Source organism: Pristiophorus japonicus, chromosome 1 (assembly GCF_044704955.1).
Source record: "Pristiophorus japonicus isolate sPriJap1 chromosome 1, sPriJap1.hap1, whole genome shotgun sequence".
Classification (NCBI taxonomy): domain Eukaryota; kingdom Metazoa; phylum Chordata; class Chondrichthyes; family Pristiophoridae; genus Pristiophorus; species Pristiophorus japonicus.
In genome coordinates this window covers 92,952,285-92,974,429 of record NC_091977.1, presented here as the reverse complement: position 1 = coordinate 92,974,429, position 22,145 = coordinate 92,952,285, and the positions used below count along the sequence as shown (strand labels likewise).

The 22,145-nt window shown below is 48.2% G+C and overlaps 1 protein-coding gene across 2 annotated transcripts in view; it reads right to left on the bottom strand.

Annotated features, from left to right (window-relative positions):
- LOC139228082 (tyrosine-protein kinase transmembrane receptor ROR2-like) overlaps positions 1-22,145 on the bottom strand; it is a 304,606-nt gene that overhangs the window by 152,404 nt on the left and 130,057 nt on the right. For both annotated transcript variants that reach the window (XM_070859350.1, XM_070859290.1), the window contains one exon: positions 20,517-20,594. In XM_070859350.1, coding sequence (XP_070715451.1) covers positions 20,517-20,594 — 78 coding nt within the window. The remainder of the gene's footprint in view (positions 1-20,516; positions 20,595-22,145) is intronic.

The following is a 22,145-nucleotide window of genomic DNA, read 5'->3' as shown; positions in this document are numbered from 1 at the left end:
CTTTTGAATGCATCCGAAACAGAGGAGGAAGCTCCATAGACCCTGGCGGTTGACAGCATCAAAGGCATTTGTAAGGTCGAAGGCGGCCATGTATAAGGGCTCGCACTGTTCCCTGCATTTCTCCTGTAGCTGTCGCGCTGCAAAAATCATGTCTGTTGTGACACCGGGAGGAACTCCTCAGCCACGGGAAGAAGATGGTTGAGGAGGACTCTAGTGACGACTTTCCCAGTGGCTGATAGCAGGGAGATTCCTCTGTAGTTGCCGCAGTCGGACTTTGTTGTGTCCTTAGATACTCTAATAATGACTCCATGAGGCAATGTGTTGTACTTGAACTGTAGTGACCTTAGTCCTTTATTTGCTAACTCCCGAGTGAGGATTACACCTGGTGGCCTGCCTTTTATACTAGGCTAGGCACATCTGTACAGGTAACCTACAAGTCTCCCACTGCTGTGCCCTCTGGTGGCACACCTTGTGATAGTACCAACAGTAGCCATGTCGGATATATGACATCACTTCCCCCCAAAGCCTTTCGTGCAAATCGCCTCTGCATTGATTGTGCTCTGGGCTTAGCTCTGTCTGGGGTCTATCTGATTGACCCTTGGCAGGTCGTTTCAATCTTGGGTGAGTGGGTTGGTGCAGTAGAGTGCTGGTTGCTGTTTGTGTGCGTCCCTGACCACTCCTTTCTCCGTCCCCACCTCACATATAGATTATGCCGGAGACTCATTGTATTTATATACATTCAAGTTCAGAAAAACGAGGTTGCATTACATTTGTGGTTCCGTTGTGAGACAAGTACGTTTGACTGGTGAGATACATTATCGATGCGGTGACAGGACAAACTAGTTCCAGATCTGCTGGATGCTGTCCTTGCAGTCTGGTGGCGGCGCGGTGCCCAGTGCTGGCAGTGGGAACCTGGTTGGCTCAAGTTGCCTGCTCTTGGGGCTGTTGCCGTGGTTCCTAGCATCGGGCAGGTTCACAGAAGACTGTGACCTCCCTGTCCTTTCTTCGCGCCCTGGGTCGCTGCTACTCCCTGAGGAGCTGTCGTCTAGCAGTGCACAGGGAACTGCTGACTTAGTGGCCTGGGCGTAGTTTGGTTTGGGATCCTGGCTGGTCCCGGACCCCTTTGGGAGAACTGTAGCGGGTGACCCTTCGTTTATGGGTATGGCCTTGGTGGCGATGGGGTCTGCGGACTGCGTCTTAAGCACAGTCTGCACTTTCAGGCTCGTGGCAGTTGGTGCCATCAGGTGCCTGAGAGGTGGAGCCGATCAGGGGCAGGGTATCGATACCGGTGCCGTTGCCCTCCTGAGATCGCTTGCTCTGCAGCTCGTGTGTGTTGGCTGCTTGTGGTCATACTCCCTGGTGCATAACTCTGGTCCCCGGGATGCAATCTACAGCATTGGGTAGCTCGCTGGACCTGTGTGCTCGCGATGGGTGTCTACCTGCTGCATTGGCTGCGTGCAGTTGAAATCCTACATCGCACAACTTTTCATTACTTATGATGGATACTCTGTAGCTCCGATCGTGATCGCGCGACTTTTCCTCGCTGGTTGCATGTACACAATTCAGATCATCAATTACACATTTTACATGATCACGTGACTTTTCCTTCCTTAGTGCATGTACACAACTCTGATCATCACTTACACATTTTGTCTCTAACATATAGTTGCTATTACATTGCTTGAGTGTGTGGAACTGTCCCTTTAATTGTGGTGGATTGCAGGCCTCCTTTAAGAGAGCCTTGCTTGCTCCATCAGCGCTGCACCTTGTGGTCTGGCCACGGCCATCTTTTTCTTCAGCGCCTCACCTCGTGGTTTGGGCGCCATCTTTCCTCCATCCACGATGTCAACTGCGGTGATCCTCTTCTCCCCGGGTTCTGCCACCAAAGCTGGGAAGTCGCCTCTGGATCCAATTTTTTTTCTCCGGAGTCCTGCCACTGGAGCCTGGAAGATGCTTTCGGGTCGTCTCAGCTGGATCATCTCCACGCAGTCGTGCTGAGCGGTCTGTGCTGGTCTGCTCTCTGGTGCTGGATCCACCCTCAAGTGAGGGCTTGCTGTGCCTCCGAATGCTGAGGACATCGATCGCTGGAGGGTTGAAGTCTTCCCACTTCCAATGGATCTTCTCCATCCACCTTCTGCTGAGCAGCGTTGGTCCATCACCTGCAACAATCCACAGAGGTAACTTGTGCACCGCGCCATCATGGAGTACCTTTACATTCGCACTACCAACGACTGGGATAATTTCATTGGTGTAGGTGCGCAGCTTTGCCTGAACCGGGACCAACTTGGGTCGTTCAGCTTGATTGCCCCATAGCCTCTCAAAGGCTTCTTGATTCATTACTGACTGGCTCGCCCCCATGTCCACTTCCATGAAGACTGGAACGCCATCTATCTTGACTTCCATCTTCAGTGGGGAACACTTGGTAGTGCAGGTAAACATGCTATATACCTCATGGTGGGGCTGAGCTGCCTCTCTGCCTATTGTTTCATAATCCGCGCTGGATTCATGGCCATCTGCAGACTCTTCATCAACACAGTGAGTCATATTTCTCTTACACATTCGCTGGAAGTGGCCCTTTGTGATGCAGCCTTTGCATACATAATCTTTAAAGTGACACTGGTGAGCTCTGTGATTCCCTCCACAACGCCAGCATGGAGCTACTTGATTAGCCCCCCTTGGCAGACTCTGTTAAGGGACTCGGGGGCCTGCTCTGTCTTCCTCGAGAGGGTTCGCGCTCTACAGTCCAACCTCTAAAAGGCGCCACTCTGTGCACAGTAGCTGCCGGGTTTGAGTCCTGAGGGGGAGTCATCTGCCTAGAGCCGCAGGTCAAGGTCATGAATGACTGGCTCACAGAGATGGCCTCCTGCAGTGTGACTGTGGAATCCGCAGACAGTAGCTTGTGAAGGCGGCCCTCATGGCTAATTCCAATGACAAAAATGTCCCACAGCGCTTCGTTAAGGTGGTCGCCGAACTCGCACGGTGCCGCCAGCCACCTGAGGTCTGCGGCGTATTTCGCGATTTCCTGGCCTTTGGGCCGTCGGTGGGTGGAGAACCGGTGTCTGGCTGTGAGGATGCTCTCCTTGGGCTTGAGTTGCTCATGGATCAGGGTTACGAGCTCCTTGTACATCTTGGTCGTTGCCTTCGCTGGTGCCAGAAAGTCCCTGACAAGGCCATAGATGGTGGGCCCACAGCTGGTTAGCAAGATAGCTCTGCGCTTATCAGCCAGTGTGGCCGGGTCGTCTCCTGTCAGGTTGTTTGCTGTGAAGAAATGGTCGAGCCTCACCACAAAGGTGTCCCAATCATCACCATCGGCGAACTGCTGCAACGTACCAAGGGTAGCTATTTTTGCGTGAAAATTCGTAATCTTGGCGCCAATTGTTGTGTCCTTAGATGCTCTAATAAACACTCCACGAGGCAATGTGTTGTACTTGAACTGTAGTGACCTTAGTCCTTTATTTGCTAACTCCTGAGTGAGGATCACAGACTTGATCCCTTTTTTAAAGATGGTCACGATCACTGCATCTCTGAGATCTCCCGGCATGCTCTCCTCCCTCGAGATGAGAGAGATGAGGTCGTGTATTCGCGCCAGCAGTGCCTCTCCGCCATACTTCAATGCCTCAGCAGGGATTCCATCCTCACCCATAGCCTTGTTGTTTTTAAGCTGTCTTATGGCTTTTTCTACCTCATGCAGTGTTGGGGTCTCACTGAGGTTGTGGCGGGTAGCATGCTGCGGGATGGAGTTGAGAACACTCGAGTCAAAGGCAGAGTCTTGATTGAGGAGATTTTCGAAGTGCTCCTTCCAGCGGGCTCTGACTGCCTCGGTGTCCTTGATGAGTGTTTCCCCATTCTTGGCGAACAGTGGGGTGGGGCCTTGGGTGTTTGGCCCGTAGATGACCTTGACTGCGCTGAAGAATCCTCGCATATCATGGTTGTCGGCCAGCTGCTGTATCTCCTGTGCTTTCTCCATTCACAACCTGTTCTTTAGGTCCCGGGTTTTTTATTGGACCTCAGCCTTGAGGCATCTGTAATGCTGCTTTGCTGCTCTGGAGTTGGGTTGTTGCTTAAGGCTCAGAAATTCCCTGCATTTGCGATCTATTAGCTCTTGGATCTCCTGATCTCTCTCATCAAACGAATCTTGGTGTTTCCTGGTCGAGCGTCTCTTTGCAGGCACTGGTTATGAAGGCCTGGAGGGCAGACCAAGCATTGTGGGCATTCTGCGTCTCGGGGTCATCAAGGCACGCCAGGTTAGCTGTGAGGCGCTGACTCTGTAGGGCTCTCTTAGTTGGATACTTAAGTGCCCTGGCATTGACTTTTTTGCGGCACTGCTTCTGCTGCCCCCTCCGCTTTGGGGGTACGTTGATGTCGATGATGGATCGGATTAGGCGGTGGTCCGTCCAGCAGTCATCGGCTCCTGTCATGGTGATGCGCACATCCTTGCGATCCCTGGCTCGGACGATGACATAGTCGAGCAGATGCCAGTGCTTGGAGCGAGGCTGTTGCCACGATATCTTGTATTTGTCCCTCTGGCGGAACAAGGTGTTGGTGATGACAAGTTCGTCCTGTAGACATTTTGTCAGGAGTAGGGCACCACTGGAGTCGGCTTTCCCTATCCCCTCTCTGCCAATCATGCCTCCCGAGGTCTGTGTCCTTGCCAAGCCTCGAGTTGAAGTCACCGAGGAGGATCAGTTTGTCGCCCACAGGGACGCAGGACGATTTTTCGAGGTTGGAGTAAAAACCCTCTTTGGACTCATCAGTTGCATCGAGTGTTGGGGCATACGCACTGATGACTGTGGCGCACTGGTTCCGGAATAGGGTGAGTCGAAGAGTCATGAGGCGTTCATTAGCCCCACAGGGGGAGCCTTTGAGGTGGTTGACCAGCTCGTTTTTGATGGCGAAGCCGACTCCGTGGAAGCGGCGTTCTTCCTCTGGTTTCCCTTTCCAGAAGAAGGTGTAACCTCCACCTTGTTCCTTGAGCTGGCCTTGCCCTGCCCGCCGGGTCTCGTTTAGGGCAGCGATGTCGATGTCTAGTGAGGCGTGAGTCCGGGGATCAGCAGAGGCCGATAAAAGGCCGCGAGAGGCGTCGGGAGTTCGTTGGTGAATCGTGAGTCCGGGGATCAGCAGAGGCCTATAAAAGGCCGCGAGAGGCGTCGGGAGTTCGTTGGTGAGGCGTGAGTCCGGGGATCAGCAGAGGCCTATAAAAGGCCGCGAGAGGCGTCGGGAGTTCGTTGGTGAGGCGTGAGTCCGGGGATCAGCAGAGGCCTAGAAAAGGCCGCGAGAGGCATCGGGAGTTCGTTGGTGAGGCGTACTTGTGCAGCTACAGGGAGAAGGCAAAAAAGTAGAAAGAAACAGAAAGGTGACGTCACATCCTAGGGGGTAAGTAACTTTTAACATTGTTGTTGCCAATTTAAGTGTATCCAAGGGTTAAGTCATGGCAGGAGAGCTCGGTCGGGTGTTATGCTCCTCCTGTACCATGTGGGAACTCAGGGACACTTCCGGTGTCCCTGACGACTACGTGTGCGGGAAGTGTATCCGCCTCGAGCTCCTGACGGTCCGCGTTGCGGAGTTGGAGCTGAGGGTGGATTCACTCTGGAGCATCCACGATGCTGAGAATGACGTGAGTAGCACGTGTAGCGAGTTGGTCTTACCGCAGGAGAAGGGTCCACAGCCAGATAGGGAATGGAAGACCAGCAGGAAGAGTAGTGCAAGGAAGGTAGTGCAGGGGTCCCCTGTGGTCATCCCCCTGCAAAACAGATACACCGCTTTGAGTACTATTGGGGGGGATGACTCATCAGGGGAGGGCAGCAGCAGCCAAGTTCATGGCACCGTGGCTGGCTCTGTTGCACAGAAGGGCAGGAAAAAGAGTGGGAGAGCGATAATGATAGGGGATTCAATGGTGAGGGGAATAGATAGGCGTTTCTGCGGCCGCAACCGAGACTCCAGGACGGTATGTTGCCTCCCTGGTGCAAGGGTCAAGGATGTCTCGGAGCGGTTGCAGGACATTCTGAAAAGGGAGGGAGAACAGCCAGTTGTCGTGGTGCACATTGGTACCAACAACATAGGTAAAAAAAGGGATGAGGTCCTACGAAACGAATTTAAGGAGCTAGGAGCTAAATTAAAAAGTAGGACCTCAAAAGTAGTAATCTCGGGATTGCTACCAGTGCCACGTGCTAGTCAGAGTAGGAATCGCAGGATAGCGCAGATGAATATGTGGCTTGAGCAGTGGTGCAGCAGGGAGGGATTCAAATTCCTGGGGCATTGGAACCGGTTCTGGGGGAGGTGGGACCAGTACAAACCGGACGGTCTACACCTGGGCAGGACCGGAACCAATGTCCTAGGGGGAGTGTTTGCTAGTGCTGTTGGGGAGGAGTTAAACTAATATGGCAGGGGGATGGGAACCAATGCAGGGAGACAGAGGGAGACAAAAGGGAGGCAAAAGCAAAAGACAGAAAGGAGATGAGGAAAAGTGGAGGGCAGAGAAACCCAAGGCAAAGAACAAAAAGGGCCACTGTACAGCAAAATTCTAAAAGGACAAAGGGTGTTAAAAAAACAAGCCTGAAGGCTTTGTGTCTTAATGCAAGGAGTATCCGCAATAAGGTGGATGAATTAACTGTGATGTTAACAAATATGATGTGATTGGGATTACGGAGACGTGGCTCCAGGATGATCAGGGCTGGGAACTCAACATCCAGGGGTATTCAACATTCAGGAAGGATAGAATAAAAGGAAAAGGAGGTGGGGTAGCATTGCTGGTTAAAGAGGAGATTAATGCAATAGTTAGGAAGGACATTAGCTTGGATGATGTGGAATCTATATGGGTAGAGCTGCAGAACACTAAAGGGCAAAAAACGTTAGTGGGAGTTGTGTACAGACCTCCAAACAGTAGTAGTGATGTTGGGGAGGGTATCAAACAGGAAATTAGGGGTGCATGCAATAAAGGTGTAGCAGTTATAATGGGTGACTTTAATGTGCACATAGATTGGGCGAGCCAAACTGGAAGCAATACGTTGGAGGAGGATTTCCTGGAGTGCATAAGGGATGGTTTTTTAGACCAATATGTTGAGGAATCAACTAGGGGCGAGGCCATCTTAGACTGGGTGTTGTGTAATGAGAGAGGATTAATTAGCAATCTCATTGTGCGAGGCCCCTTGGGGAAGAGTGACCATAATATGGTGGAATTCTGCATTAGGATGGAGAATGAAACAGTTAATTCAGAGACCATGGTCCAGAACTTAAAGAAGGGTAACTTTGAAGGTATGAGGCGTGAATTGACTAGGATAGATTGGCGAATGATACTTAAGGGGTTGACTGTGGATGGGCAATGGCAGACATTTAGAGACCGCATGGATGAACTACAACAATTGTACATTCCTGTCTGGCGTAAAAATAAAAAGGGAAGGTGGCTCAACCGTGGCTATCAAGGGAAATCAGGGATAGTATTAAAGCCAAGGAAGTGGCATACAAATTGTCCAGAAATAGCAGCGAACCCGGGGACTGGGAGAAATTTAGAACTCAGCAGAGGAGGACAAAGGGTTTGATTAGGGCAGGGAAAATGGAGTACGAGAAGAAGCTTGCAGGGAACATTAAGGCGGATTGCAAAAGTTTCTATAGGTATGTAAAGAGAAAAAGGTTCGTAAAGACAAACGTAAGTCCCCTGCAGTCAGAATCAGGGGAAGTCATAACGGGGAACAAAGAAATGGCAGACCACTTGAACAAGTACTTTGGTTCGGTATTCACTAAGGAGGACACCAACAACCTTCCGGATATAAAAGGGGTCAGAGGGTCTAGTAAGGAGGAGGAAGTGAGGGAAATCTTTATTAGTCGGGAAATTGTGTTGGGGAAATTGATGGGATTGAAGGCCGATAAATCCCCAGGGCCTGATGGACTGCATCCCAAAGTACTTAAGGAGGTGGCCTTGGAAATAGTGGATGCATTGACAGTCATTTTCCAACATTCCATTGACTCTGGATCAGTTCCTATCGAGTGGAGGGTAGCCAATGTAACCCCACTTTTTAAAAAAGGAGGGAGAGAGAAAACAGGGAATTATAGACCGGTCAGCCTGACCTCAGTAGTGGGTAAAATGATGGAATCAATTATTAAGGATGTCATAGCAGTGCATTTGGAAAATGGTGACATGATAGGTCCAAGTCAGCATGGATTTGTGAAAGGGAAATCATGCTTGACAAACCTTCTGGAATTTTTTGAGGATGTTTCCAGTAAAGTGGACAAGGGAGAACCAGTTGATGTGGTATATTTGGACTTTCAGAAGGCTTTCGACAAGGTCCCACACAGGAGATTAATGTGCAAAGTTAAAGCAAATGGGATTTGCTTCCTGTCGGACAACTAGTTCTCAATCCACGTCAGCACACTACCCCCAATCCCATTTGCTTTAACTTTGCACATTAATCTCTTGTGTGGGACCTTGTCGAAAGCCTTCTGAAAGTCCAAATATACCACATCAACTGGTTCTCCCTTGTCCACTTTACTGGAAACATTTTTCAGAATGGCAGGCAGTGACTAGTGGGGTACCGCAAGGTTCTGTGCTGGGGCCCCAGCTGTTTACATTGTACATTAATGATTTAGACAAGGGGATTAAATGTAGTATCTCCAAATTTGCGGATGACACTAAGTTGGGTGGCAGTGTGAGCTGCGAGGAGGATGCTATGAGGCTGCAGAGTGACTTGGATAGGTTAGGTGAGTGGGAAAATGCATGGCAGATGAAGTATAATGTGGATAAATGTGAGGTTATTCACTTTGGTGGTAAAAACAGAGAGACAGATTATTATCTGAATGGTGACAGATTAGGAAAAGGGGAGGTGCAACGAGACCTGGGTGTCATGGTACATCAGTCATTGAAGGTTGGCATGCAGGTACAGCAGGCGGTTAAGAAAGCAAATGGCATGTTGGCCTTCATAGCAAGGGGATTTGAGTACAGGGGCAGGGAGGTGTTGCTACAGTTGTACAGTGCCTTGGTGAGGCCACACCTGGAGTATTGTGTACAATTTTGGTCTCCTAACTTAAGGAAGGACATTCTTGCTATTGAGGGAGTGCAGCGAAGATTCACCAGACTGATTCCCGGGATGGTGGGACTGACCTATCAAGAAAGACTGGATCAACAGGGCTTGTATTCACTGGAGTTCAGAAGAATGAGAGGGGACCTCATAGAAACATTTAAAATTCTGATGGGTTTAGACAGGTTAGATGCAGGAAGAATGTTCCCAATGTTGGGGAAGTCCAGAACCAGGGGTCACAGTCTAAGGATAAGGGGTAAGCCATTTAGGACCGAGATGAGGAGAAACTTCTTCACCCAGAGAGTGGTGAACCTGTGGAATTCTCTACCACAGAAAGTAATTGAGGCCAATTCACTAAATATATTCAAAAGGGAGTTAGATGAAATCCTTACTACTTGGGGGATCAAGGGGTATGGCGAGAAAGCAGGAAGCGGGTACTGAAGTTGCATGTTCAGCCATGAACTCATTGAATGGTGGTGCAGGCTAGAAGGGCTGAATGGCCTACTCCTGCACCTATTTTCTATGTTTCTATGTCTAAATTCCTGGGCAACTGTGGCGGTGTTCCGGCCTGTCGCTGTTGGGGCTGTGCATGAAGGTCCTGACATTCCAGGTCCCGAACTTCATGTTAACGGAGTGGAAGATGCCTGTGCGCGAGTTCTTTTAACATGGTGTGGTCGTTGCACACCGGCTACCACACGGGCTTAGCTGGGCAAGGTCTTGTTCTCGTGGCAAGGGGCTCCAAGACGACTGGAGACCAGACACTGCTATACGGGCCTAGTTGCCTATGGCGAGATGTTGGCAGGCTCGGCGCTGGGTAGTGTCCTTGGTGGTAAGTGGTCTGAGGCCTGGTTGGGGGCAGGCATTGGGAGGGTCAGTGGCCCACCGGGGTTCAGCGTGGGAGGACAGGGGGGATCACAGCCATGGAACTCACCATGTGGGAGGTGGAGAAGAGGCCAGGTCGCCAGTGAAGGAGAGCTCCAGTCGTCGCTGAAGGAGGAGGGGAAGCCAGTCACCAACGTGGGACATGGGGACACGGTCGTCGTTGAGGAGGAGGTCGTCTGTCACCACGGAAGGTCCAGCTATCATCGAGGAGGCCCAGACTCCGTCATGGAGGAGAGGCCCATCTGCCGTTGCTGGAGGTGTTCTGATCAGATCATTGCTGGGGGTGGGGGGGGAGGGGGGGGCGCTGTGGAGGCCCGATAGCCAGGTCCAGGTCGGGGATGCCGCCTCTGGAAGTCGTCGGAGGTCACCGGGGAACGTCGAAGGTCGTTGTAGATTGCCGGAGGTTGTTGGGGGTCACCGATGGGTGATGTGGTGGGAAACCTGTGGTAGGCCCGAATGGCCTGAACTCATGGGACTCGCAAGGTTCGGACTAGAGTAAGGGGTAAGGGTTTGGGTTTCCGTGCTTAGGACCCCCTATTGGGGTCTATTTGGTTAGGGGAGGTTTAGACAGCGGTAGGGGGGGCAAGTTGGGAGTTGAAAGTTGCCGAGAGCTGGTGGGAGTTGTTTGGAGTGGGGGAGCTCCAAGGGAACTATCACCCCGGCGGCCATCTTACTCAGGAAAGCATACCATTCATGTATGAGCTGCACACCCAGCAGTCTTGCAGCTTTGTAAATACCACCAAAGTTATTTCAAGCAAAGCACTCATTTATGAGCTGCTGATGTAAGAGTCTTGCAGCTATGTAGCCGCCATGGGCCCTTTCCTAAGGTCTACAGAGGGGCAGGGGCATGGCTTCATCGTCAACCTGATTGTCTGCCCCGAGGTCATCATCCACCTCCTCGTCCCCCTCTTCCTCTCTCTCCTGAGATGGACCGGCAGTCCATTCTGGCAATTCTTGTCCCCTCCTGATAGCCAAGTTGTGCACCATGCAGCCACCATCACGAATTGAGCTACCTGCTCAGGGTGGTATTGTAACTCGCCTCCTGAGTGGTCCAGGCATCAAAGTGCTGCTTAAGCACACCAATTGTCTTTGACAATATTGCGTGTGGCTATGTGGCTTTTGTTGTATTGCTTCTCAGCTTCTGTCTGGGTGTTACGCAGCGGGGTCATCAGCCAGGTAGCGAGGCCATATCCTTTATCACCAAGCATCCAGCATTGACCTTGTGGTTGACTGATAAACATGTCAGATACAGCGTTCTCATGCAGGTTGTGAGCATCATGGATGCTCCTCAGAAATTTGGCATTTAGTGCCATTATAATTTGCTTGTGTTCGACAACGAGTTGCACATTCAGTGAGTGGAATCCCTTTTGGTTCCGAAAAGCCTCTGCATCCTGAAAAGGTGCCTGCATGCCGATGTGCATACAGTCTATTGCTCCCTGCACCTTGTGGAAGTTTGCTATTCTGCAGAGTCCTAGAGCCTCTCAGTCTGTGCCTCCCTGGTCATAGGAAAGTGGATAAAGTCCATCCTGCGTGCGTAAAGAGCTTCAGTCACCTGGCGAATGCTGCAATGTGTGGCATGCTGAGATATAACGCAAATGTCGCCAGCCGAGGCCTGAAAGGAACCCGATGCATAGAAGGAAAATGCCACAGTTACCGTGACCTCAATGGACAGTGCGGTCCTGATGGTGCTGGCAGGCTGCAGATCTCCCCCGATGAGCTGGCATATCTCACTGATAACCTCTTTCCGGAAACGCATTCTCCTAAGGCACGTGTTATTGGACAAGTTCAGGTAAGAACGCTTCTCCCTGTAAGTGCGTCGGGTGTAATTCTCGTCTTCCTCCTCCTCAATCTGCCACCCCTTTGATTGGGCACATAATGCTCTTCAATATACCTTCTGCCATCTCTAGTCTGCAGCATGTGCATAGTCATCAAGACAGGCTGAGAAATTACAGGCCCCATTACAATAACAATCAGTATTATACCTATTGTTCACAAACAATAAATTCACCTACTAAAACAAATAAAATAAATTAAATTCGTCCACAGTATAAGATTGTTCAGATTTTCAAATCACCTTAAAATAACATCAAAACTCGCCAGAAGTTGAAGCAGCCTTTTATATGAAAAGTCCTCCGATTTACAAACTGGCATCCATATCGCTGGGTTAAGGTCAGGTGAGAGCAACATTTTTTTAGCATTTGTTTCAGCAGGCGAGCAATATTTTCAGCGATACGTGGGCGAGATGCCAAAAGTAATGGTCGGCGTGTTGAGCATTAGTTTCCATTTTTCTGATGCTTACGGCAAAAAAAAATGGGCGGGCGGTATTATTAATTCTCGTCGTTAACTATATGCCGAAAGTAACGCTGGCCGATAAGTGAGCGATAAATGGGCATAAGTTTCCATTTTTTTGCTAAATGGGCGACATCTGTGTGTTCTACCTCATCTCAGCGTTAAAATGGACGTTAAGCGGGCAGTAGCGATGCAAAACCTATGGAATGTCCAGCCCAAAGATCTCACAGGATTGTCCCTTTAAAATCACAGGAGAGGCCAATTTTAAAGAAAATTGAATTTAGAAATGAGATAGTTTGAATGATGCAAGAAGCTCTTCAGATAAATACTAAGTAATCAGCAGCTCCTCCTGGCCCCACAAATATACAGAGAAAAATTTAGTGTTCATTTCGTCAACGGCCTTCAGTGGTCCCATTGATGACTGGTGGTTAGGCCACTCAAGGCCTCGTGCCAATGGGTGGAACGAACATGGCGCATGCTCTGCCCATTGGTACTGAAAGTATCAAATGCTGTCCCATAATGGGAGTAGGACCCCAGTTTATACAGTCAAGTAGGCTCCTGCCAACTTACATGTGTAAACAATTTAATTATAGTATACAACAGTTTTAAATATGCCAAATGGCTTAAACTACAAGTTGTATAGAATGCAAAAGCTAAAAACTTTTATTCGATGACTTAGTGAGTAAATGCATCACATTTTAAAGTATTAGGCCACACCAACTAAAAACATTCTATCTGCTAAATTGGATAGCCCCCAAAAATGGGTGCGGGGATCGCGATGTGCGATTAACCCACGCTCGTTGATTCTGATGCAAGCAGCATGCCAACACTGTGTTGCTTACTCAACCGTGACAGCCACATCAAAGAAATAGATTGAGCGACACTCATTGGTGCACTTCCCTCTCTCTTGCAGGACAAAGTGGCACACAAGCAGAGGCAGCAGGATCTAACCAGAGGGAGACAGGCATGCCTGTATGCCCTAACCCCCATGGAGGTGACGGTATTGGCGATTATTGGGGTGACCATTGCTAAGCCCGTGGACAGTGGTGGGGCTGAACCAATTGAAGATCACGGTATTCTCATACCTAATCCTCCTTCTTAAAATCCCACTTCCTCCTCATCCAACAATCTCTTCTGACTTAAAAGCTTCAGTGGTGTAAGCATGCACCGGTTACTTTTCGCCCTCCCCTTGCCCTTGTGCCTTTCTCCTTTCAGATAGCCAAGAAGTGCAGCCTGGCCAGGCAGTTGAGGAACAGCATGAATACAATGATGATGAAGTCGCACCATCACCCGATTTCACACCAGCTCAGATACTGCCACTGCATGTAATTTTTAGATTATAGCATAGAGGGAGGATCTGCACATGGTGAAACACTGTGCATGAGTGGCCTGCAGGCAGGGCAGGGGGCAAGGGTAGTGCAGGTGCCAGCTCGCCGGAGGGTGAGGTCGCACACGAGTTCTGCTGCACAGGACACAGATGAGGACTTGAATGGCGCAGGCTCCAGAAGGCGGCTGATGGGTATGCACAATTAAAAGCTTGGTGCATTGAGAAGCCTGCCAGAAAACCTATGTTCAATGTCCAGGGTTTATGGAGGAGTCCGGCACCAACTTGGCACAGGACTTTGGGCAGAGCTTGGGAGTCCATCCTTTCCAGCATGGAAGTAATGGCCAACTCTATTAGCATACTTGTGGACCCAGCCATGATGCTGCGTCTAATGGCTGATGTCTTTGCTTCCATTGCAACAAAAGCAGCAGCCACCCACATCTGAGTGCTGCAGTGGAAGCTCAGACTGCTGCCATGCAAGGTCGCCTTGTTGCCATGCAAGCTCAGATTGCTGCCATCACGGCTGTGAATTAGTGTTCAAAGGGGCTTGCAGGGTGTCACAGCATTCCAGAAAACTGTCCCCTAACAGATTACTAGGATTGCTGAGGCACCACCCCAGGGGAGTGGAAGTGGCCCCAGCCCAAACTGCTGCTGCCCATGCTGAGACGGAGCAGTCTGCAGCTGGGCCTTTGAGGCCCAGAGCTACTCGAGGTTGTCCTGCAAGGTCATCTGCAGTCTCCTCCACTGAAAGTCAGCAACGTCCCACCAAACATGCTGCAGCCACTGGGACAGCACTGTGTAGGAGCGCTAGGACAGGCAAAGGCACATGGAAGACAGGCACTAAGTGAATGCACAAGCGTGAGTAGTTAGATTTTGTATGCAATATAGCATGATTTCATTTATAAATTTGGTTTTCAATGTTTATTTTGTGGTGACTTTTATTTTTGCATTGTGGCCAAGCAGACACTGTGGTGGTCAGTGGAAAGGTAAGGAGTGGACTGTTGGTGAATGGGGAATTGGGGTTATGGTTATTAGAATCGCACTTGGATGAGTTTATGAAAGGGACTGTCGTCATCTGTTTCCTCCTCATGCTCCTCAGCTGGTCACCATATAATCTGGTAACAAGGGCTGTGGTCTCACATTGGCGAGGTTGTGCAGCATGAAGCAGAACATGATGAATCTTTACACCCACTCTGCTGAGTACTGCAGGGCTCCCCGAGAGCCATCCAGGCAGCAGAAGCGTGGTTTCATAATGCCAATGGTCTGCTCTATCACATTCCGTGGAAGCATGGGTTTAACTGAATGCATGCTGCGCACGTGTGCGTGTGTTGTGCGCTGGTGTGATGAGCCATGTCGACAGCAGATAGCCCTCGTCACCCAGTAACCACCCTTTGGTTTGCTGTGGTGGCTGCAATACAGAATGAAAGCATCATGACTGCTGAGAGGATTCCGAGCATTGACCTGCATGATTCGCTGCCGATGTCACACACCAGCTGGACAGTGAAAGAGTGAAATCCCTTTCAGTTATGTTATATGGCAGAGTTGACATGTGTCATCCGCAAAGCGGTGTACATGCAGTCAATAGCATCCTGCACCATGGGGAATCCTACAATCCAAGCAAAGCCATATGCTCACTCTGTGGGCCCAAGTTTCGGCCTCAGTTGCTCCTGATTTTTTGGAGCAACTGGTGTCGAACGGAGTATCTTAGAAATTCAAATTCTCGGCATTTAGTTTGCTCCAGTTCTAGTCAGTTAGAACAGTTTCACTTTGGAACAGAATTTTCTTTTCAAAAGGGGGCGTGTCCAGCCACTTACGCCTGTTTTCAAAGTTTCGGCAGTGAAAACTTACTCCAAAGTAACTTAGAATGGAGTAAGTGAAGATTTTTGTACCCTCCCACACAGTTTTGGGCGCCTGGAGCTACTGCACATGCACGCCCACTGTAGCGCGCATGTGCAGAGGTCCCGGCACTGTTTTCAGCGCAGGGACCTGGCTCCGCCCCCTACAGCTCGTGCTGCGCCACGCCGAGGGCCAGAGGACCAGCAGGGAGCCGGAGAATCTGGAAGTTTTTTTTAGGCGCACTTTGTGGCGCGAAAAATGGGCGTCCAGGTCGGGGCTGCGTCGTTCTAGGCGTGGCCCGAAACTTGGGCCCTGTGTGCTGGTCTCTGGCAGGAGAGAACGAAATGTAGTTAGCTCTCTTGAAATAGAGAGCCTCAGTGACTTCCCTTATGCAAACTGCGAGATATTGCAAATATCTCCAGCTCCAGCCCGGTAGGAGCCAGACGCATAATTGTTCATCGTCACGGTCACTTTCGTAACCATTGGCAATGTGGTTCTTGCCCTGCTCTGAGGTTGCAGTTATGGCTACAACAGGCAGCAGATTTCAGTGATTTCAGATGTTGTACTCTGCGTGTCTTCTGTTCTTTCTCCAATTCATGCTGTATTCCAAAGGAATAGCAACTGTTGCATCCAGGTCTGGGAGCAAGTGATTTGCACAGAAGCATTGAAGTCAGGAAAAAATACTTTAGCACTTGCCACCCTATTCCCTGTAGACTTTTGCAATTTTAAACAACTATAGAAAGCACCAAATACTTGTAAAATCCTAGCAACAGCCATTAGAAATCAATCACCAATTAATCTGAAAATAGATGATAATCCCTTTAAGTAGTGCTGGTGGGGGGTCCTTCCTGCTGCTCAGTTGTACGAGGTTAAGAGAAGGAGTTAGCTGGAGAGTTGAGCTCCAAAATGGCACCATGACATCATGATCTGGCTGCTTTGCATACTTCTGGCGGATGATCATTGCCCACGCGCTAACGTCCTCACCAATATGCCGTCCGCCGCAATTCGCCCCACAAATGTGCACGCATGCCGCGGATATCATTTTGGAACCAAAAAGGCACTCATAGTGCAGAAAGACAGGCACCAAGGATCCAAAATGTGCACCCTCTATATTTAATCCCTGGTGTGAGTTCTGATCCAAGGTAGGGCAACAGACTTAGAATCGGCTGTGACTGGCGCTGCCCCCTATTCCCAGTCGAATAACCCATTTTGTGCTCAAAAAGTAATTGCTGTTCTTGAAGAAAGCTGGTGTATAAAGCAGTTTTTTCCCCATAGATCAGCGGGAAAGGAGAGAGGAAAAAAAAAAGCTGAAAATAGTTTCATATTTTCAAAGCTTACTGGAATGTTATATCCAAACAGTCACATTTGTGAATGGCTGACACTCCAAAGACAAAACTCTCAGGAGGTGATCAAAACAGCATTTAAAAAAAAAGGTTTTATCCAAGCAGTGTCACTTTTTCAACCATTTCAAATTCTTCCCAATGAGTAATCAATTCATTTTGCACAGACTCCATAACCTCTTAAGTGTCTACAGTAATTCTCCAATTCCCCAGCCACCCAAAATGCCCTCCTTCTGTGCTGTAAGATTCTATGATTCTAATACATTTTCTTTATATGTGCGAAAGTATTTTTAGTATTTTGCCTTAAAATTAAATATATTCTTGTTTAAGGGAACACTAACTTGAGCAGTATGTAACGGAACCAACCAGGGGGCAGGCTATCTTAGATCTGGTCCTGTGTAATGAGACAGGATTAATAAACAATCTCGTAGTCAAGGATCCCCTTGGAAGGAGTGATCATAGCATGGTTGAATTTCAAATTCAGATGGAGGGCAAGAAAGTTGGATCTCAAACCAGCGTACTAAGCTTAAATAAAGGAGACTACAAAGGTATGAGGCCAGAGTTGGCTAAAGTGGACTGGGAAAATAGATTAAAGTGTCGGACGGTTGATGAACAATGGCATACATTTAAGGAGATAGTTCATAACCCTCAAGAAAAATATATTCCAATGAGGAGGAAAGAGTGTAAAAGAAAAGATAGCCATCCATGGCTAACTAAAGAAGTAAAGGATGATATCCAATTAAAAACAAGGGCATATAAAGTGGCCAAAATGAGTGGGAAGCTTTTAAAAGCCAACAAAGAATGACTAATAAAATGACTAAGAAAGAGAAGATGGACTATGAAAATAAACTAGCACGAAATATAAAAAGAGATAGCAAGAGTTTCTACAGGTATATAAAAAGGAAAAGAGTGGCTAAAGTAAATGTTGGTCCCTTAGAGGACGAGACCGGGGAATTAGTGATGGGAAACATGGAGATGGCAGAAACTCGGAACAAATATTGAGGCCACAGCTGGAATACTGCATACAGTTTTGATTTCCATATTTAAGAAAAGATATACTTCCTTTGGAGGCAGTTCAGAGAAGGTTCACTAGGTTGATCCTGGAGATGAGGGGGTTGACTTATGAGGAAAGGTTGAGTAGGTTGGGCCTCTACTCATTGGAATTCAGAAGAATGAAAGGTGACCTTAATGAAACGTATAAGATTATGAGGGGGCTTGACAAGGTGGATGCAGAGAGGATGTTTCCACTGATAGGGGAGACTAGAACTAAGGGGCATAATCTTAGAAAAAGGGGCCACCCACTTAAAACTGAGATGAGGAGGAATTTCTTCTCTGAGGGTTGTGAATTTGTGGAATTTGCTGCCTCAGAGAGCTGTGAAGGCTGGATCATTGAAATATTTTTAGATATAGACAGTTTCTTAACCGATAAGTGAATAAGGGGTTATGGGGAGCGGGCAGGGAAGTGGACCCGAGTCCACGATCGGATCAGCCATGATCATATTAAATGGTGGAGCAGGCTCAAGGGGCCAAATGGCTTACTCCTGCTCCTATTTCTTATGTTCTTATAACTCACAAAACATTAAAGGAGCTGAAAATCCACAGGCTACCCAGCACACTCTGCTTTCTTCAAATTAGGTCAGTAGTGAAGGAGAGACCAAGGCTGGGGATGGAGACTTCCAGGCTGTGAGCTTCCTTATCCTTGGTTTGACGACACAGCGCCAGGCTAGTATGCCAAGGCTGACCAAAGTTACCAGCTTGCCAAATGTTGAATATGGGGACGACCTGGGATTCAGGTCTAGATCGAAGCCCAAGCCCCCAAAGATTTAGATAAAGCGGATACATTTCTGTTATGAAGTGTTAGAGGCATCCGACACCTTTATCTTGGCATTTGCTCTGGAATCAAGGCATATGGGTTTTGGTCCCTGGCTGTTTAGGAAATTATAGTCGCTGTCCCACAGAATTGCACATGGGAAGTCATGATCAAGTGCAGTCCTCTAACAAAGTGGGGTTAGAGGCCAGGTGCTCTCAAAATTTTTGTATCAAGTATCTCATTGGGAAATGTGGACTAGGGTGCTGTATTGAACAGTTTATCTTCTTGCTCAGATGCAACTTAATTTTGGAATCATTAAGTGTGAAACTCAACCCTGTGTTATACATCCATGCTAATCTGGAATTTGATCTCCTACGGCATTGCACATGGGGAATCAAGGACAAGTGCAGATCAAAAGTGGGCGATAACTGAACCAGTTTGTGCAGACAAAATTCAATAGACATTTTAAAGTCACATGTTCTGTCCCTATTTTAACATTTCCATTATAAATTGCTGTGTCCTTATTTATAATGGAATCTGCCAATCCCACACAGTGCTTACACCCTCCCATCAGTGGTGGGAGTGGAAGATTGGGCCTAACAAAATTTGAGCTGTGCTTGAATTGGGGTCATAAAGTTTAGCTTTATTGTAAAAGCATGAATTTATGCAGTGCCAGAGGTGGCAACAGCAGGAGAGAATGGGTTGTTCAGAAGACAGTCGAGTGGAAGGGCAGAACAGTTAGTGGGGCATGAAAAAATGGCTGGAAGGAGGCTGAGGTCTTACCAACACACTAAAACATCAGAGGTGTATAAAATCCTACAGGAAATAAAAAAATTAAGATATTGGGGACGAAATTACCCCGTGCTGGGTTTGGGGCGGTCAATGTGAATTATATGTTTCTTTTGCACCGGGGCTGGAAGCGCCAACCCTGACATGGAATTGGCCTGTTTGAGTGAAAAAAATGTTTGTTTATTGGCACTCCCGGGGTGAGACGCTCAGCGCCGTGCTCAGCACATCAGTTGATGATGTCAGCGCAATGCAAATGTGCCGAGTCACGCTGACGCGTCACAACGTCCCTCCCCTTCTTTTAAAGTGGAGGGTCACTGCGAACTCTGTAGCCTCTTTAGTGGCACCCAGTGGGCCACCAGGAAGGGTGTCGTACAGGCCAACGGCTTGGCACCCAAGCGGCCGCCATTTTCGGGGCGACTGAAAAATCTTCCGACAGAAAAAAGATGGCAGCCGCCCCGCTACCACCTCCCCTTTAAGGGTAGCCGAGGCACCACAGCCACCACAGCTTCTCACACCGGGGCAATTTCCCAAGGGACGCAAAGGAGTCAGTTCGGGGCAATAAGGGGTTGGCGCACAGGGCAATGATGTCATATTCGTGCGTGTGCCGTGCCGTGCCGGTGCGCGAATCATGTAGCGCAAACCATCTTTTACCGGCGGAGCCCCGGGGATGATTCCAGTGGAGGGGGGGTGCTCTACCCACTGCGCCCGCGCGCTAACTCATTAGTGCTCCGTTAGTGCCTCCTGGCGGCGCAAACTGGCCTTGCGCAAAGGGGGAATTTTGCCCCCATATATTATTAACAAAGAAAAGTTCAGTAGCTAAATTGTGTAATTGTTTATGACTGCATGACAAGTTTGCATATGAATTATGTGTACTAAACATAGACATAAGAAATCATAATAAAAAGTTGACACAAAGTGTGACAAAAACGTTAAAAGAGGAAGTCAAATGGTGCAGAAAACATTCAGGATATCCTGATGACATAATTGCAAGGTGACCATTTGAACAAAAGACTATGGAGTTCATGCAATGTGAATTGCTTACATTTATTAGAAAAATGATTATACAACCATTCAATAGATTACGTGCAAACACCACAAGGCTATACTGAATTTCCAATTTACCTCCCCTCAATTTCGGACTGTGCTGCACAGAGAACCTGCACTCCTACCATTCTACTGCAAAGGAAACTAGCTAAATTCTCATTTTCTAATTTTGTAACAAGAAAAAACACACTTACCTTTAGCTGTAGGCAAAGGACTATGCGGTTTTCCTCTAGGTCCAATGGAGCCACGTGGATCTGACTGGTGAGCTTCATCTAGAAGTAAAATTATTGATCATAAAAAATCTACCACAATTCTATTATAAAGTTCAAGTGCAACAGTTCTCCCAATGGCAAACACAGTGACTATTGACAATGCGGGCATCACATCCAACCCTGATCACGATCCAGTCACCCTTGTTGGAAGCACCAGTGTATGGATGCTAAGTAAGAACACGATTAGGCTTGGATGTGGTGCCCCCCATTGACACTATTCACCATCAAGGCTCACACATGAATAACAGCAATTTGGCTGAGTTACAGTCGAACCATACTGCACCAAATAGGGGGAGTGAATTAATTGGGAACGCTCATTCAAAATGTATAGAAACACAGGAAATAATACATTGACCAATGTAGTTCTTTCCTCCTGTGATGGTGGCACTAAAAATATGAACTGAATGCACAATATAAAAATTACAGCTATGTCCCTATTAATTCACTCCCCCTATTTGGTGCGGTATGGTTTGACTGTACCTTATCCAAATTGCTGTTATTCATGTGAATGCTTAATCACACATTTATCTTTAGTTCAAAATATGGTAATAATAATGGCAGTTCACATATTAATATCTGTGCAGTGGAAAAGGTGCCAACACCTGAACTTTTTCAAAATTAACTTTAGCAAATTAACAAATATGGGAAATACTGTAATAACAGTATTTGGTTATGTTATGTATGTAATCCTATGTAACCTGTATCATACCGCCACCAGAGGGCATACCTGTTGGAGTCCCAAGGGATCTCAGCATCCCTTGGGAGCACTGTATATAAGCAGGCCTCCCATGCTGTACCGACACTCTGAAGTTTGAATAAAGGAACAAAGGTCACACTTACTAATGTCTACAGTATTCAGTTACATTACCTTATTACGAACATAACAACTGGCGACGAGATAACGAACAATCACACGAAAATGCAGAGAACTGTTGGTATCCTGGAGAAATTCTCAGAAGGGGACCATTGGGAGGCCTTCGTGGAGCTACTTGACCAATACTTCTTGATCAACGGAAGGGGATGAGAATGCTGCCAAACGAAGGGCAATCCTCCTCACCGTCTGTGGAGCAACAACCTATGGCCTCATGAAGAATCTTCTAGCTCCGGTGAAACCAACAACCAAATCGTATGAAGAACTGTGTATGCTGGTCTGGGAGCAACTAAATCCGAAGGAGAGCATTCAGATGGCAAGGTATCGATTTTACACATGTCAACGGTCTGAAGGCCAGGAAGTGGCGAGCTACGTCGCCGAACTAAGGCGCCTTGCAGGACATTGCGAATTTGATGGATTCCTTCAGCAAATGCTAAAAGACTTCTTTGCACTTGGCATTGGCCATGAGGTTATCCTCCGCATACTATTGACTGTTGAAACACCGAACCTGAGCAAAGCCATAATGAACGCCCAGGTATTTATGTCCACCAGCGATAAAACCAAACACATTTCACAGCAAAAAGAGGTTTCGGCAAGTACTGTACACAAAGTAATGTTGTTTTCAAGCAGGAATGCACATGGCAGAATGTACACGCCTGCAGCTGCACGACCTCAGGTGA